We start from the raw sequence: 17,057 nt of genomic DNA, 5'->3' as shown, positions 1-17,057 counted from the left end.
CTGAGTGTAGGGATTGTATGCCACCAAGTTATACAGAGCCACATTTAGCAGCTTTTGTTTTAACTTCATCTACTAGGGATGAGAGAAAATTTCAAAGTACTATTCTAGAATAATCACTCCAGTTCTTAAGGCTGGAGTGGGGAACCCTCTCCTCCCCAGCAATTAGGGTGTTTCTTTTAAGGCTTCCATAGGTGCCAGTGGAAGCTTTTTAGAAGCACAATTGCTGCATGGGTGCATTTTCATATGAGGGTCTGCTAAAGAACGAAGGGCATGTGCTGCCCCCACCCGAAAACTGCTGCTCCTTTAGCTAGGCAATTAGGCTTGAAAACAGCTTTCCTTTGGAGCCAATTTGAGGCTTTTTTCAAGCCTAACTGCCAAGACCGAGAAGGCAGCTAGGGAGTAAGATATTAACCCTCCCAGCACCGTGGGCTGCAGTCTTCAAGAAGATCACCACCTTAGCCATTTAGCTTGGGGGAAAAGCTCCAATGTTTTCTTCAAGCCTAATTGCTTGGTGGTGGGAAGTGACAATATATGCTTGTGTGTGTGTGTGTGTGTGTGTGTGTGTGTGAGAGAGAGAGAGAGAGAGAGAGAGAGAGATATGTGGGTGTGAATAAATTGCTGTATGTTATTACACACAGTGCTATTTTTCTAGAAAAAGAGGTGCCAGAACTCAACATGAACACCTACCTTGTTCTCTTATAGTGGCAATGGCACCCACCTGAGAGGTGCCAGAACTCAGTTCCAGTGAGCTCCGGCTGAAAAAAAGCCCTGGTTATATGCGAGAACACAGATGTGTGGGTTCTGTAAGTGTGTATGACCAAAGAAGAGGTGTATCCACTTTTTAGATTGGCCCCACCCAACACTGGTACACAGATCCCAGAAGGTTAGTTATGAAGGAATATGGTGTTTGCACATAAAAAGGTTTCCCATCCCATCTTAAAGAAACATTGGGGGGGGGGGTGTTCAGTATTAGCATATGATGTGTGTGTGAAACAACTAAGACAGAGAAAAACATTTTTATTATAATTACAAAAAAAAAACAACCAAACCATAAAGGCTTTTCATTCACAGAATGGCTTATTTATAGATGCCAGAGTGATTCATTAGCTCGGCAAACGTGGACCATGAGAACTACAGCAGAATTGTAACCTGGTTTTTAAAAGTGCAGCTTTTCAAAGGTTTTGATTCTCACCTCAGGGAATCAACTACGAACAATGTACTTTTTTTTTTTTAATGAGTTCTTCTTATTTTGTATGCCACAAAGCATTAATTGACCACGATTGATAAATATTTGGTGAACTTTTGATGATTTGAGTTTTCCCATCAATGCCTGCAAAACTGATAATTATACCAGAAACTTTTCATCCGGCAATCTTTGTTCTGCCTACAATCTAAGGGCAAGATCAACCTCTGACCCATATACATGGAGGGCAGGCACAGCATGTGTAAAAGAGTGTGGGCAAGAACCAAAGCAATTTTTAAATATTGTATAGCACAAAGCACATGTACAGGTGATTTAAAAATAGCAAATTACAGTGACAACCACCACCAGAAAACAGCTTTGGAATATTTCCAGTAAGTGCACCCTGACCTTTCAATATTGCTGCGCAGGTACTAAACTGAAGGAGGTCAAGGATTAAACATTTGTGTACTGTATAAAGCTGGCCAAATACATAGCAGCCTGTATGTTTCATACTGCATAATTGCAAGCAAACTAGAACAATCCATGGATATATCTATCAAAGCAAAGAGATAATGTCTTGACAGAATGTGTACTGACAACCTGAACAATCAACATGCTTTGGCCCTAAAAAGAGCAGGGTGGCTGGATGCATGTATAGGATGGACATATAGACCTTCCTCCATTGTGCTACTAATGATTAGCATGCTGAGGGTGGATGGATTGTGTATCATGTTGGGTGTGTCTGTGTGTGATTGTGTTTGTCTGAATTAGCAATTGGGCTATATATGGCTCCATAATAGTTGAGCATGGCACTGATCATCTTGTCTTTGGAAGGTTTGCAATGTTACCTCAGCTACGATCTATGCCTAAATTTGGAGTGAGCAGCTTCACTTGTTGGTCTGCTTCACTCAGTGATCAATCTACCACCTTTATATTAGTTTTTTAATGTTAAAATTGTCATTTCCCCACTAGTTTTGAGCACATACTAGAATGACAAGCTTGATGTTATTCCTCTCTCTTAAATACACTACAGGGTGTTGCACTCACATAATGTATCGGTGTATTTATAGGAAACTGTTTCTGGCAGTGATCAGGTAATAGTTTTTGACTGAATTGATTATTCACTGACAGTACTCAACTTAGCCTTGCAAATGCATCAACTATGTAATAAGGAACTATTAAGACCATTGATTTTCTGATTTCAATTGATAGCTAACAGGCCAAAGCTACACATCAATATTTGCGTAACTAATACCCAAGAGCTAACAAATTTGACAAATGAAAACCTCAATAGGCCAAACAGTGCAAATAAATGGAAATTTAAAGCCTAACCCTCAGAAATTTAAATGAGGTACTTATATTCATGATACATATTAGTCTACAGGTATCTCATGCTGACATGAGTTAAGGGAATAGGTACATACATACATATATTTTTAATCTAAAAGACAATATATAAAAAATGTAGGGGGGGGCTGAGCAGAAGTCCATTTACTGCTCATAGTATCCAACCCATAATGTTTGAAGCCTTATGTAGAGATGTGCTGCAGTATTATTAAAAATAATCATCTTCCAGGTAATTATAAAATATTTAAAGCCTTCTCTAAGAACCATGAATTTAAATGAAACCCATAACTTGCCCAAGGTATTGCTGACCATCTGTTTATATAATTCACCTAAATGTTGAAGATGAGTTTAAGCTACTTATTCATGCACTTTAAGCACGTGGGATCTTATTTCCATAATTAATTACCTTGGGCTCCATTTATTAGAAATTCCATTGTGTTGCGATAATGACACAAGGAAGACAAATATGCCAGAAAGCACATACAGTGGTATATCTAACTTGGGAGGACAAGGGCTGTATTAGAAATGTTCATGATCCCAATAATCAGAGGTTCCAGACAGTTCTCTGAAGCCAACTGGCAATAAAGCAGCTGTAGAACATCTGTAGACTCTTAAGGAAGGTCTTTCGGCCTGAAAAACCCTTTAAAACATATCAAACTAATAATATGGATTTATGTTTTCATCTTGTGAGGTAGCTGCGGGTGCCCCTTGCAGTTTCTGCTAATCGTCAAGGATAACAGTGTTTTAACACAAAATCTCCTTCACAGCCCATTTTCTTCAGTTTTGAACTTGCAATCAAGCCAATGCTAAATTGGTAAGACCGCAGTACTTCCAAAGCCAGATGTAATTTCACAAACAGATTTATGACTTTGCTGCATTAGGTCTGTGAAGAAAACGTTGTAAATAATGCAACTCTGAAATCATATCCTTTCAAACTGACAGCTATTACTTCAGATTTTCTGAAGCTTTGTATTTAAGACCCACTACTGCTAAACCCTTAGTTTGTGACCATCAGCAGGATTGTAAAATAAGACCATTTGGCAGCCGATCAAGAACAAAGAACCACTAAGACATGCTTCTCTGCCTCCTTTGCTGGCAGGAAGATGCAACCCCCCTGGCAATGTAAGACTGGCTGTAACCTTTAGTCAAAAACAGCCTTTATGTTAAGTCACACTTTGATAGTAGAGACAATGTTTTAACACAGAATATATAGATAATCAAATAAATTACAAATGGATCAAGGGAAAGTAGGAGAGAAAAGATATGTGGACTGGGTGCAATTCTCCTCTCATGTCAGTCAATACAGACCCAATGCAGTCCTTCATTTCCAGTAATATCTAGTAGAAGAAGAGCCCTCCTGGATCAGGCCACCCAGATCAGATCATCCTCTTCTTACTGTGGTCAAACAGATGCTTATGGGAAGCATGCAAGCAGGACTTTGCAGTTCCTAGCAATTGGTATTCAGGAACACATTGTCTCCAACAGTGGAGGCAGATTATAACCATCATGGCTACTAGCCACTGATAGCCTTATCCTGAGGCTACATGGTGGCAGGAGAATCTCTACGACTGCAGGAAAATGGCCTTCACAAAGAGGAACATTTTTTTGTTAAGCTAGCCGGCTACTCTGCAATGGTAGGTACATGCAATGTACAGCCTGCCCCTGACCTTTACTGATCAATAGAGCCCAATATTAAGGACACTTCTCATTTTTATAACCGTTAAAATGAAAACAGCTTTTAACAAATAGCAGAGGTTTCTTGACATATTGCCATTCCAGAGTTGCTCTTTTCTCTCTTTCTTCTTTTTTAGAACTTCAGCTTCACAATATTATTATACAAGCAATCTCACATCTGGATATATTAGAAAAACACAAACCTATAAAAAATAGAGGAAGAATAAGGTCTTACTGGCAAAACCTTATCGTTGGTGATTAAAATATAAGCACGTTTTAATGCCTCACAAAAAATGTCCGTGATTTTTATAATGATGAAACTGCAGTTGGTGAATTATTTATATCAGATCAGCACTTATTAAAATTTGTCCCTTTGACTTATCTAATATTCCAAATAGTTAAACAAGCCATGATCAAGCAGCAGCACCAGGAGCCAATACATTAAAGATTGCAGTCTCTGCCCCTTTCTCACATGTGAAGAAAATTTGACTTTTCAGCTTTTCCTTCCAATCCAACCTTAACCATTCTGTGGTCATTATACTAAACTAAAAAAAAGAAAAAAAAAGGTGGTCTACCATTTTGGCAAGTCAATCACAAGTCGAGTAATATGAAAGTACCACTCTAGAAACTGTTGCACAAGTACCACAATGCACTTGGCAAAGTGTACAACAAGTAGTGTTTAACAATATCTGCACAACAAAAGGAAACAGAAATAAATTGTTCCATTTGAACCAATCCAATACACATTCTTAAATGAATCAGTCCTTTATTGATTCCATCTCTCCCCCAATTTTACAGCTGGAGAACTGAGATAGATAAGTGACTTAGCATATTCATGGCAAATAAAAAAATTCAAGCACACCACAAACAACTTACAACAGAAATATTAGACCTCAGATTAGTTACTTGCATACTTATGAGTTGAGATGGAGATACTGATCTGTATCAGTTAGGAAGCATCCTGTGAAATTTCACAGATGTGGTGGTTATTTTGGGAACAAGGACAATTCCAGATACTCCTCAACAATCAACTTGCCAACTTCTCTTCCCAATCAGTTCCCAGCCCATACTACCATCCAAAGAAGGGCCTCAAGTTCTTGCCTACAAGATATTTCTTTCTATTCTTGATGAGCTCCTGCTAACTGAACCTAACGTCCAAAACACCATTAAAGAAAAACCATTTGACTCTATCCAAACATCTTCAACTTGGCAATACTGCATAACTGAGAAGGTTAGGTAAAATGAAAGGAAGTTCTGAAAGGCAGAGAAATGGTGGGCAAGGAGGGGAAGGAAACTATGAAATGTCAATCATCCTTCTAACTACTATATGAAAGGCAAAATTTAAAGTACACAAGAATATTCAGTCTAATTAGCAGCAGGTCAAGGTGAAGACAAAGAGCTTGCAGGAAGGGATCAGTTTATTTTATTTTTTGTTTAAGAAGAAATCTTAAAATTTAAAAACTGAAAACAGGTGAAGATTTTTGTTTACATATTGTCATGCAATTTTTGGCGGCCATAATCCATAGTTAACCACAAACAACAGTTGCCACAGAATAACAATAAGACTTGACCAATATTAGCAGCATTTCTTAGGTATTTCAATTTTTTGGGTGCATCTGTGTTCTAAATGTTGCTTTATATTAAGCTGAATATCTCAAATAATGTACACCATATTAATTAATCCATTTGTCATAAAATTACAATAAAAGATGAAACATACGTAAAAGGAGATCACAGTATGTACCAGATGTTACAAATTCTCAAGACACTGGAAATTCAACACCAGGTGGTTATGTCGGCCTAATGAAGCAACATCTCTGCTCTCCAGGGACATGAAGGGTGCAGTTGAAGGCTCTCAGATATTGCTTAAAATATGCCATTTGTTAGGCATTAATTGAACAGTTTGAAATCCTGCTTTTTGTATAGTGGAGCCATATATGCGTTTAATTTACACAATATCATATGGAAATTTCTGCCGAGTGTTTGAGCCAGCTTTCATTCAAGTTAGATACTTTTGTTACTTGAGCTTACAGTTGATCAACCGATTTTGATTAATGAAGCAATAACTTAACCATATGTTATCTAAAATTAAAATTGAATTTCTTGAAGAATATATATATATACTATGTGTTAAAGGCCACACAGCCAGAGTTCAGGTCACTGCCATAACAATAAACTTCAATAAAATTAGCGGAACATAAAGTGCGACCTTTGGCAATCTCTAATGAACTTAAGGGCATCTAAATATATTTTCTTATCATTGAGTACTGCACTCTAAGTTATTACAGCTATGTGTGCCACGTGGTATGACCTCATGCAATTGAACCCTCCTGTAGCAAGTTATGCCTAGTTATCAATGCCAATTGAACTAGGGAACAATATGAGAAGTAACAATCGGAAGAGTAAAGTAAAATGATTTCCATACCTTGCTAAATTTAAATCTAAATCAGGGAAGCCTATATGGTGCCCCCCATGTGATGCTGGACTACAATTTCCATCACCTGTGACCATTGGCTATTCTGACTGGGGCTGATGGGAATTGTAATCCAACAACATGTGGAGGACACTGACATGTCTGCCTCTGATCTAGATATTGTTAAGAGTGAACATCATCTCAAAAGTAGTTTCCAAAAGTGAAAATTCAAGGTAGTAGATGCAAGACAAAGCAGGGCCAGTGCTCCTCAGTTTCTTCCACTTTTCTTTGGTGGAACAAATACAGGAGCAGCTAGATAGCAATTTAAATTCACAGAGCTCAATTAAAGGGCTCTGTGAAGCCCTTTAATTGCACATCCTTCCAGAGGCCCCAGACCAGCAATCCTCAGATGCATATCCTTCCACAACAGTAGTCCTGAGAAGGAGTTGGAGCCACTGCCCAACCTTTCCTCTGTGAAACTGCTGGCACATCTCATGCGCTGAACCTTGAGGAGATCCTCCTGCCACTGGACTCTTGATGACCAGACCACACACTCCTTGGAGGGATCAGGAGAGCCCCAAGCCTTCCTCTAGGGTATGGGTAGGCTAACTAAGGCCCGGGGGCCAGATTCGGCCCAATCGCCTTCTAAATCTGGCCTGCGGGTGGTTCAGTGTCCTTTTATTTAAAATGCATCTCTGGGTTATTTGTGGGGCCTGCCTGGTGTTTTTACATGAGTAGAATGTGTGCTTTTATTTAAAATGCATACCTGGGTTATTTGTGAGGCATAGGAGTTTGTTGTTGTTTTCCCTTCAAATTATAGTCCGGCCCCCCACAGGGTCTGAGGGACAGTGGACCGGCCCCCTGCTGAAAAAGTTTGCTGACCCCTGCTCTAGGAAGTCCTCACAGCTTGAAACGCCAGTCTAGAGGAACACACCAGTCCTTTAACAGTCCAAGTGTAGCATAAAGCAGACAGGCTGCCATCTCTTCTAGTTGCTCTAAGAAACCACTGTGTAACTCCTGCCTTAGCTAACCTTGGTCATTATCCTCGCTTTGCCTACCCTATTCATCTGTTACCTTCCCTTCTGGTTCCTGGCCTACTGATTTCCACCTTGTTTGGGTTATCACCTTCCTTTGGTGGTGGACATCACTATGGATCAGGACATCATGTGGCTCAGTCCCTTTGCCCATGAGCGTGACATGAGATCTGTAGATGCTTCATCTTGACTCATCATACAGAAGCTTAATAAAACATGCAAGGCAAGTTAAGGAAGCATTCACTCAATCCACGTGCTGCAGAGCATAATGCAAACTGACCTTGAATGTGCACCATCCAGCAATTTGCAGGGAATAGTGATTCAGATGTGTTAAATAAAAGGAAATTTCTAACTGTTGTCCTTAATGTAATATGCTGAGTGTCCTTGTCCTGAGCTCTGTAAGTAGCAGTATGTGATCAGTTATTTAGCACAAAATTACCAGGACAGAAATGATATATTGTATACCTATATTCAGACCTTCCTAAGAAGCCTGTAGATTATCCGAAAGAGAATGTCCTTTTGAAGTAACAGAAAAGTATTTCAAGTGAAGTAAAGATTATTTAATGTTAGTGAAGAGTGGGTAAAATCCTTTAACTTATGGGCTGAAGGAAGGAACAAGAAAAAAGTCAGAACTATGAGATCACATTTAGCGGAAGTTACTGCATGAATATTGGTAAATAGTCTATAACACAAGCTACTCTCCCTTTCTTACACACATTGCTCCTGATAAACAAACTTAAAATTAATGCAGTTTCTATATTCAACACATCCTTTAGAGTCTCTTAGCGAGCATGAACTAGATGGACCAAGAAACAAAAGATAAGTACAGTGGTACCTTGGGTTACGAACAGCCTAGTTAATGAACTATTTGGATCACGAACACTTCATCCCTGGAAATGAGTATTCCGATTTGCGTATTATTTTTTTGGAATGCGAATTTGCGGGCTCTGGCTGTGGGAGGCCTTGGTAGGCTGCACCGTGGCCCAGAACTAGGCCCCGGCACCTGTGTGGACTTGATTCAGCCTCCGCTGCCGGGCTCACACCGCGGGAGGCCTCAGTAGGCCGCCCCACGGCCCAGAGCTGGACTGCGCAACCCGTGAAGCCCGGATTCGGCCCCTGCTGCCGGGGGAAGAAGGCACCAGCCGCAGGAGGCCTAGCAGGCCGCACCGCGGCCCTCATCCCGCCCCCGAAGCCGCGGAAGCAGTGCCGGCCATAGGGGGCCCAGCAGGCCACACCGCAGCTCCAAACCCCGACGAGGAACACTTACCTAACCAAGACCAAGAGCGAAGTCCAGCGGTGAACCTGGTAAGAAAACAAAGTGAGCCTGGGCCGAAAAGCATCAGCCCTTTACTGGCCCTTGCCCCCCCCCCAGCTGGTAGCAAGGTGAGTGGCACCTGGCCAGGTAAGCCCACCCACCCTGTGGGAGGGGGGGAGTGGAAATTTTTGGGATTCTGCCTTGTCCCTTTGTTTCTGGGAGTCTGCCTTGTGCCTTTGTCTCTGCTTTGCTCCTTCGTTTTGGGGACTTTTGGGGAACTCTGCCTTGTGCCATTGTTTTGGGGTCTGTGTGGAACTCAGTTCAGCTACTTATTGATTGACTGTGGGACTGCTGACATGGATAAAAGCAGCAAAGGGAAGAGAACCATGATAACTCTAAGAGGTAAAGAAGCAAATTATTTCTAAGCGTGAAAGTGGGGTCCGTGTAAGTCAGGGGTTGGCAAACTACGGCTCCCGGGCTGGATCAGGTCCGCCTGGGTCCTAGATCTGGCCCGCCCAGCCATTTAAGAACCCGCCATGAAGCCGAGACTCCTGGCGATGGTGACGGGTGGAAGAGGCCGAGTGGTAGCGGCTCTGGCAATCAAACGCCGTGCCTGATTTACCTCAGCGTGGCACAGGGGTGTCTCTGCCAATCAAACGCCTCACTTGGTTTACCTCAGCGACGTTTGATTCACAGAGACATCCCCGCGCTGCGGGGAGGTAAATCAGCTGCCGCTCGGCCTCTTCCTCCTGTCGCCTGCAGAAGCTCCGGCGGGCAGTCAAGCTGGCTTCTGGTGGTGGCGCTGCGGCCACCATGCAGCCCTGCATCATGATGGGCGGCTCCATGACAAGAAAAGGTGTGGGTCTGGGTTGCACTGCTCGCCTCCTTCACATGCCCCCCACTCCTTGTTTTGGGTAGAGGGCTGGGCTGCCTTTGCTTGCTTGCTTACCCTGATATCATTAATATTATTCGTAGTTTTGTGCCCCCAGAAGCTGAGCGTTCGCGTGGAGATTGATGGTGGAAGGACAAAAATCCTCTTCTCTCTCTTCCTCTCTGCTTTCCCACCAGCCTTTCTCCTCTTGTTCTCCCTCCAACTCTGGCCATTGGGGAAATAATAGTAGTAGTAGTAGTAGTAGTAGTAATAGTAATAATAATAATCTTCCTTCCGCCGCTGCCATTGCCCTGGCGCTCCTGTGGGCCAGAGAGCGGAGTGGACGAGCTCACACTGCCTACCCACTACACGAGAAGCAGCAGCGGTGTGGTGGCAGCGGCTCTTTCTCTAGGCAGGGAGAAAGCCCATTTTGCGGCGGCGCCGCCAGCCCTTTGGCGAATGAGGCAGGCGGCAAAGCGTGAAGGAAGCTGGGGTGGGTGGGGAGGAGGACTCCTTGCCCCCCTCACCTCTTCTTCCAGCTCCCTCCTGGTGCTGCTTCTCCGGAGCTGCCATCCCTCCTTCGCCTTGACCGTTGTCTGCATATTTAACTTGCCACCCTTTTCTCTGTGGGGTGATTATGGGTCTTGTGTGCGTTTTGGGGGGTGGCGGGAGGATGAGCAGCGTGGTGGTGGGTGAGCTAGTCTGTTGAGGAGCCTTGCCCACCCCAATTTAATGCACATTATTTTATTTTATTACACCTGCCCTTCCCCCGCCCCATTCTTCCCAGTGTGCATAGGAATTTGTTCATTTCCCCCCCAAAAAATATAATCCAGCCCCCCAACAAGGTCTGAGGGACAGTGGACCGGCCCCCTGCTGAAAACGTTTGCTGACCCCTGGGTGTAAGTGATCTGGCAACGCAGTTTGGTATGGCCAAATCTACAATTTGTACCATCTTAAAAAATAAGGATGCCATTAATGGGGCCAGTGTTGCAAAAGGTGTTAAAACACTCACAAAGCAACGAACACAGACAATGGAAGAAATGGAAAAACTGCTTTTAATATGGATAACCGAAGAACAGTTGCCCGGTGACAGCATTTCTGAAAGCATAATTTGTGAAAAAGCTTTACATTTGCAGGGCAACCTCATCGCAAATGCCCCTGGAGCAAGTGATGAGGTTGAGAGTTTCAAGGTAAGCAGAGGGTGGTTTGAAAATTTTAAGAAGAGAAGTGGCAGTCACAGTGTTGTGAGACACGGTGAAGCTGCCAGTGCCAACAAATTAGATGCTGACCGATTTGTTATGGAATTTAAAGATTATGTTGAGTCACAGGGCTTCGTTCCCCAACAAGTTTTCAACTGTGATGAGACAGGCCTCTTTTGGAAGAAAATGCCAAAGAGGACCAACATGACAAAAGAGGAGACAGCATAAGCCCATGAAAGATAGGCTAACCCTTTTATTTTGTGCAAATACAAGTGGATATTTTAAGTTGAAGCCTTTGCGAGTCTACCATTCTGAGAACCCCAGGATTTTTAAGAAGAACAATGTCATAAAAAGCAAACTGCATGTGATGTGGAGGGCGAACAGCAGAGCTTGGGTAACAAGACAATTTTTTATTGAGTTTGGGCCAAGTGTGAAAAAATACCTCCAGGACAAAAATCTTCCAATGAAGTGCCAGGTCATCCTCCAGGCTTGGAGGATGAGTTGTTGGAAGAGTTTGCGTTCATCAGTGTAAAGTTTTTTGCCCCCCAACGCAACTTTTCTCATCCAGCCCATGGACCAGCAGGTCATATCTAATTTTAAGAAGCTTTACACCAAAGCATTGTTCCAAAGGTGCTTTGAGGTGACCTTGGACACAGAACTAACCTTAAGAGAGTACTGGAAGAATCATTTTAATATCCTCCATTGCTTACATATGATAGATGGAGAGAATACTGAAGGAAGCATGGAAGAAATTGTGGCCAGAAGCTGTCCCAGAACATGTAACAGAGGCTGTTGAAGAGGATGCTCTTCTTGTTGAGGATATTGTGTCTCTGGAAAATTCCATGGGCTTGGAAGTAAGTGGTGCTGATGTGGAGGAGTTAGTGGAGGAGCACAGGACTGAGCTCACCACAGAAGAACTTCAAAACATTCTGATGGAGCAGCAAAAGGTGGCAACTGAGGAAATATCTTCAGAGGAGGAGAGCAGAGAAAGTCTATCTACAGCAACAATCAAAGAAATGTTTGCAAAATGGGATGAAGTGCAAACTATTGCTGAAAAATATCACCCTGATAAAGCTGCTGTAAGTCATGCCACTAACACCTGCAATGTCTCACTTTAGACATGTTTTAAAACATCGGCAAAAGGAAGTCTCAATTTTTGGTAAAGAAAAGATCCAGTGAGTCTGAACCAGGGGGCGGTGGTGTAGGTGGCAGTGGTGTAAAAAAAAGCAAGGGAAGGAATGGCAGGAGAGGAGTCACCAATTGTGAATCTGGAAGAGGACCCCAACCCCCCATCCAAACAATGACTATCATCAGTGGAGGTAAGAAAGAAATAAAAATCACATTTTCATTTTTTTAAATCATCAATACTGTTTTATTGATTGTACAGTACAGTACATTGTTTATTGCTTTCATTTTATGGATCAATGGCCTCATTAGATAGTAAAATTCATGTCCAATTACTGTTTTAGGGGTTGTTTTTCATCATCTGGAACGGATTAATCGGTTTTCCATTACTTTGTATGGGAAAGCACATCTTGGTTTAAGAACACTTTGGTTTAAGAACCGGCTTCCAAAATGGATTAAGTTCGTAAACCAAGGTACCACTGTAATGAGGGTGCCAGGCGAGCCTCCTGGGGGAGAGCATTCCATAAGCTGAGAGCCATCACAGAAAAAGCCCATTTTTGTGTTTCCACCCTCCGGACCTCTCGTGTTGTCTATGCAGGAGAAGACTGTAAAATTTTATGTAGGAAGGATACCTGAGCGAACACAATGCCTGGTTAATGCACCCAAAAAGTCTGATGCACTGCAATATTGGGACCGTACCACTTCATAATGTGGAGGTTGGTTCAATACCCCCAAGTCAAAACCTTCCTGCTCAGGAAAGCTAGTATATCAGGAAGAAGTGGTCTGGATGTGCCTTCATCCCAACATGCTACTTTGATTTATCAGAGAACAGTGAGATATAGAATCTGCCCTCTGTGTTCTAAAAGGGAAAAATATCTACATTTTTTTTTAGTAACTAAACAAATAGGACTAGCAGTGAAATTTATCTGTGTGGAAAGCTCCTGACCAAGGTCCTATCCAGCCATGCCCTCCTCTGGGATACGCCATTCTCCCTCCCCTCTGGTTTTCTTTTTCTTTTTTCCCAGTCCATCTTTTTATTTTTTAAAAAAAATTCTGACATTACAGAACTAAACTCAAATGTATTAATTCCACTCTTACATCTCATGACATAACAGAAAAACTTCATGAGCCAAGAAAGGGGGAGAAGCGTATAAACTAAAATATGAATCAGCATTTTAACAGCTGAACAGAGAAAGGGAATTAAAATGCTGCATTTTTTTTTTTAAAAAAAACATGAGTAGATGGGTAAAGCATGTAGAACTGAAAATTTACAAACTAGTTAAAACCTGGAATCGCTGACTGCTCAGAAACTACACAGATGGACCGTGGGGATGAACAGCAGAAACAGGTAATGCGTGAGGCGGTTGCATTGTCCTAGATGCTTCCCATTCCACCAGTCTCCAAAGAAAGCCTGATATTAATTAGATATTGAGCCAGGCTAATGCTGGCCGCAGATCCAGTTATGGTAACCTGCCTGTCAGTAGATCCTTCCACTGGATTGGCAATTTTGATCTGCGCCCCAGACATCTGGCGAATCTCATTGATTTTGGCGCCTTGACGCCCAATGATGCATCCAATCAGATCGTTTGGAATGGTGAGTTCATGAGAAATAGTTTGAGCTGATGCATCCAAACCATGGAATCCAGTGTTGCCATGAGACATTGGAAAGTGTGACTGTTGCATTGCCAACTGTTGCAGCTTGGTCAGATCTGGCTGTGGAATGGCATACTGTCCTTGAATGGTATAGGCCTCTTGAGGTGGTCCCTCCAGGTCAGAGTTGAGGCACACTGATGGGGTGGTGTGGAGGTTACTTGCACTGCCGCTGCTGTACCTGTCCTGACCGCCTGCAAAGATGACAGGAGAACTGGATGGCTTGGGTCGGTAGGGGATGGTGACACCCTTTGGGGGAGACTCCAGCATGACCACACATAACTGCCTCCCCTCTGGTTTTCTGACCATCTACTATAACCATGCATAACAATGCCCACTGAACTGTTTCTGGTGCCCCCTCTTAGGGTTTTTCTTTTTTTAAAAAAGGGAATTCTACAAACCTTGGGTCAAGCCTGCTGGTGCATTGAGGCTGCAGAATGGGGGGGTAGCAAGACTGAATTCTCTTCAATATAAATAAAATAATATTCTCTGAACTAAGTATCAGACAGAAGGCTGCATTAGAATCCTGCTAGTTCTAGCCATTCTGTGTATAGGACACAGACACCTATCCCTATCCCTATCTCTGAAGGAGCATGCACTTCTGTAATTCCCACAATTGCAGTCTAAAGGGCTGTCACATGGAGGTTGGAGCAAGTTTGTTTTCTCCTGCTTTGGAGGGTAGGACCCAAACCAATGGATTCAAGTTACAAGGAGATTCCCACTAAACACCAGGAAGAACTTCCTAATATTAAGAGCTGTTCAACAGTGGAACAGTCTCCCATGAGAGGTGGTGCACTCTCCACTGTTTAAAAACTGGAGGTTTTTAAACAGAGGTTGGATGGCCATCTGCCATGGATGATCTAGTTGAGATTCCTGCATTGTGAGGGGTTGGAATAGAAGACCCCTGGGGTCCCTTCTAACTCTATGATTCTATGACAGAGTACAAAAGCACCTTGATGAGTCATTTCTATCTGCAGAATGGAACTAAAAATCACCTTACACCACAGGTCTCATTGTCAGAATAACAAAGAGAATGGTGCGTTTAAAAACTTACATATTACACAAAGCATTAACTGCATGAATGATACAGATTGTAACTGGAATGTCCATAGTCTCCAGATTCTTAATTTCTGACTTAAAGAAAAAACATCCTAGATGCAGCCCTTCAGTATTGTATTAAAGATCTTACCATATGAATCTGAAACAATATTTACAAATGTTACTTATAAATATTTTGAAACTACAGTTATCTTCCCTAAAGAACAATTTGGTAAACATTCTGCTGATTTGTACTCACCCTTTCTTTCTGCTCACGTGGGCTTTATTTCCAAGCCTATTCAATATAATGTTTTCCAAGCAGGGACCATGTGAATTGTTCATATAAATGGAGCAAATTAAACTGTCTCCACATATATCCTATCACATTTGTAGCCCTGATTTCTCTCCTTAACACGTGGCCAAGACAGCGTATTATCTCCCTGCAGAGGTTGACCTCAGGATATTAGATTCTGCCACACAGCTCTCTTGTACTAAACTGAGGGGAAACACTTAATCACCCCTGCCTTTTCAGGGAAAAATCAACTTTAAATTTGCCATGATGAAAAATCAATAAAGCAGTAATTGCTTGGCTTATCATTGTGTGGAGGAACAAATTGGGAAGCGAAGCTTAGCGTCCACACAGATTTCAGTGAAACACATGGAGTTTCAGGATCACTAAGCTAGAAAAGGGAAAGGTCTCAGAGCGATAATTAAATCTACTCATGCTGATTTTCTGCCAAATTTATTTCCCAAGTGTATATAAAATGTTTCACTGCTTACTAGCTAGGCATAACTAATCAATTCAACACTGGGCCAACACACATGAGAAACAAAAATGCAAATTCAAGAATGAAGGCATCAGGATAACATATTCATTTAGCATTAGTCAATATTATTTCTTGAATTCAAAGAAACGAGTCCTTATTTCACTCTGCCGCTTTGATATTTAAGATCACTTTTACAAATGTATTTTCGCTATAATCCCCTCTAAATCTTTTACACACTGATTCATTCCCGGTACCAAAATAGTGTTATCACTGTCAGATATTTTAATCATCTTTCACTTCACATTTTTCAAATTGTATGTTTTCATGAGCAGCTCTATTTTAATAAATCAAGAAAACTTTTAATTGTATTATGCATGATATATTAAAGTCAACCATTTAAGCACCTCATAGCAGTAATCCAACATGCCTGGTTTTAATATGGAAAAGTACAATTTTCTTCTTCAGCAGTATTTATATTGCACCTTATCACAGTGCTCTTGTGGCCACATATTTAATTTACTTTGAGTTTGACTAGCCAGGCCTAGAATTTAAAGAAAATCAGGTCTGCCAATAAAGCTGTCATAAATCCTGATGCCATCATAAATAAAATTTAAATGCTGTTTTCAGTTAGTCCCAAATTAAAACACCCTCTGCCATTGAAAACATTCTTGTAAAAGTGGTGTATTTTTATTAATAGACCTAATTTTATGCAGAAAATTAGCATAGCTCCAATGGAAGTGCAATTTGGCTCTGTCAAATTCAAATTAGATGGGGGAAATCTCTCACACCTCCCCTACTCTGCTATAAAAATTATTTTTGTGAGGGAGTCCTTCAACTGGTTATAGGGACTGTGATAATTAAAACATTTAAAGTAGCACAAGCCCCCTTGTCTCTAATCTGTAGCTCAGGTCAGCTGTCTGTAAATTCTAATTTGTCCTCCATTTGTATTCATGACAGGAAAATGCCGCATATGTAACAGCAAACCAGCAGGAGGGTGTAGTGGTGGGCTTGGAGGTCAAATAATTTGATTTCTGAGCAGATTACATGTAACATCCAACATCTAATCTCACACCTGATTTGGCAATAAAATTATAATAAAAGTAATGTTAAGACACCATTACTAAGGGGCAGATAAAAGAACAACCTTTCTTCATGTGCTGGAAAACAATATGCTTCTTTATACCAAATGTTTTCCTTAGCAAAGCAGTCCATTTCCAGAATCCTGCTACTTTCCAAAGTGCTCCTCTAAGACTTGAGAGAGGGACAGGGCAATTTCTTGCATTTATTTTAAATACAAGGCAAAGCATGGGGAATAAAAGCTAAGCATCCAATGAATTGGTAATTTCAATTACAAATCAATATTTATTTTCGACTAATAGTTTTTGCTGGCTGCAGAGAATTTATAAACTATATGAAGTTGTATCCAATGTTAGTTCTACACAGAGTAAGCCCATTAAAAATTATGCACATGACTAACTTAAATCCATAAATTTCACTGGGT

At 41.6% G+C, this 17,057-nt stretch overlaps 1 protein-coding gene across 3 annotated transcripts in view; it reads right to left on the bottom strand.

Moving 5' to 3' along the window:
- Positions 1-17,057, bottom strand: part of RSRC1 (arginine and serine rich coiled-coil 1) — a 177,859-nt gene that overhangs the window by 13,268 nt on the left and 147,534 nt on the right. For 2 of the 3 annotated variants that reach the window (XM_079978179.1, XM_079978180.1), the window contains exon 8: positions 12,319-13,945. The exons of the other annotated variant lie outside the window; for it this stretch is intronic. In XM_079978179.1, the coding sequence (XP_079834305.1) occupies positions 13,476-13,945 (470 nt within the window). In that variant the 3' untranslated portion in view covers positions 12,319-13,475. Of the gene's footprint in view, positions 1-12,318; positions 13,946-17,057 lie in introns of those variants that run through there. 3 annotated transcript variants of the gene reach the window in all.

The sequence above is a fragment of the Podarcis cretensis genome (assembly GCF_951804945.1).
Source record: "Podarcis cretensis genome assembly, chromosome: 5".
In the NCBI taxonomy this organism is placed as follows: domain Eukaryota; kingdom Metazoa; phylum Chordata; class Lepidosauria; order Squamata; family Lacertidae; genus Podarcis; species Podarcis cretensis.
Note: the sequence above shows the minus strand (reverse complement) of the source record. Positions and strands in the feature narration are given on the sequence as shown.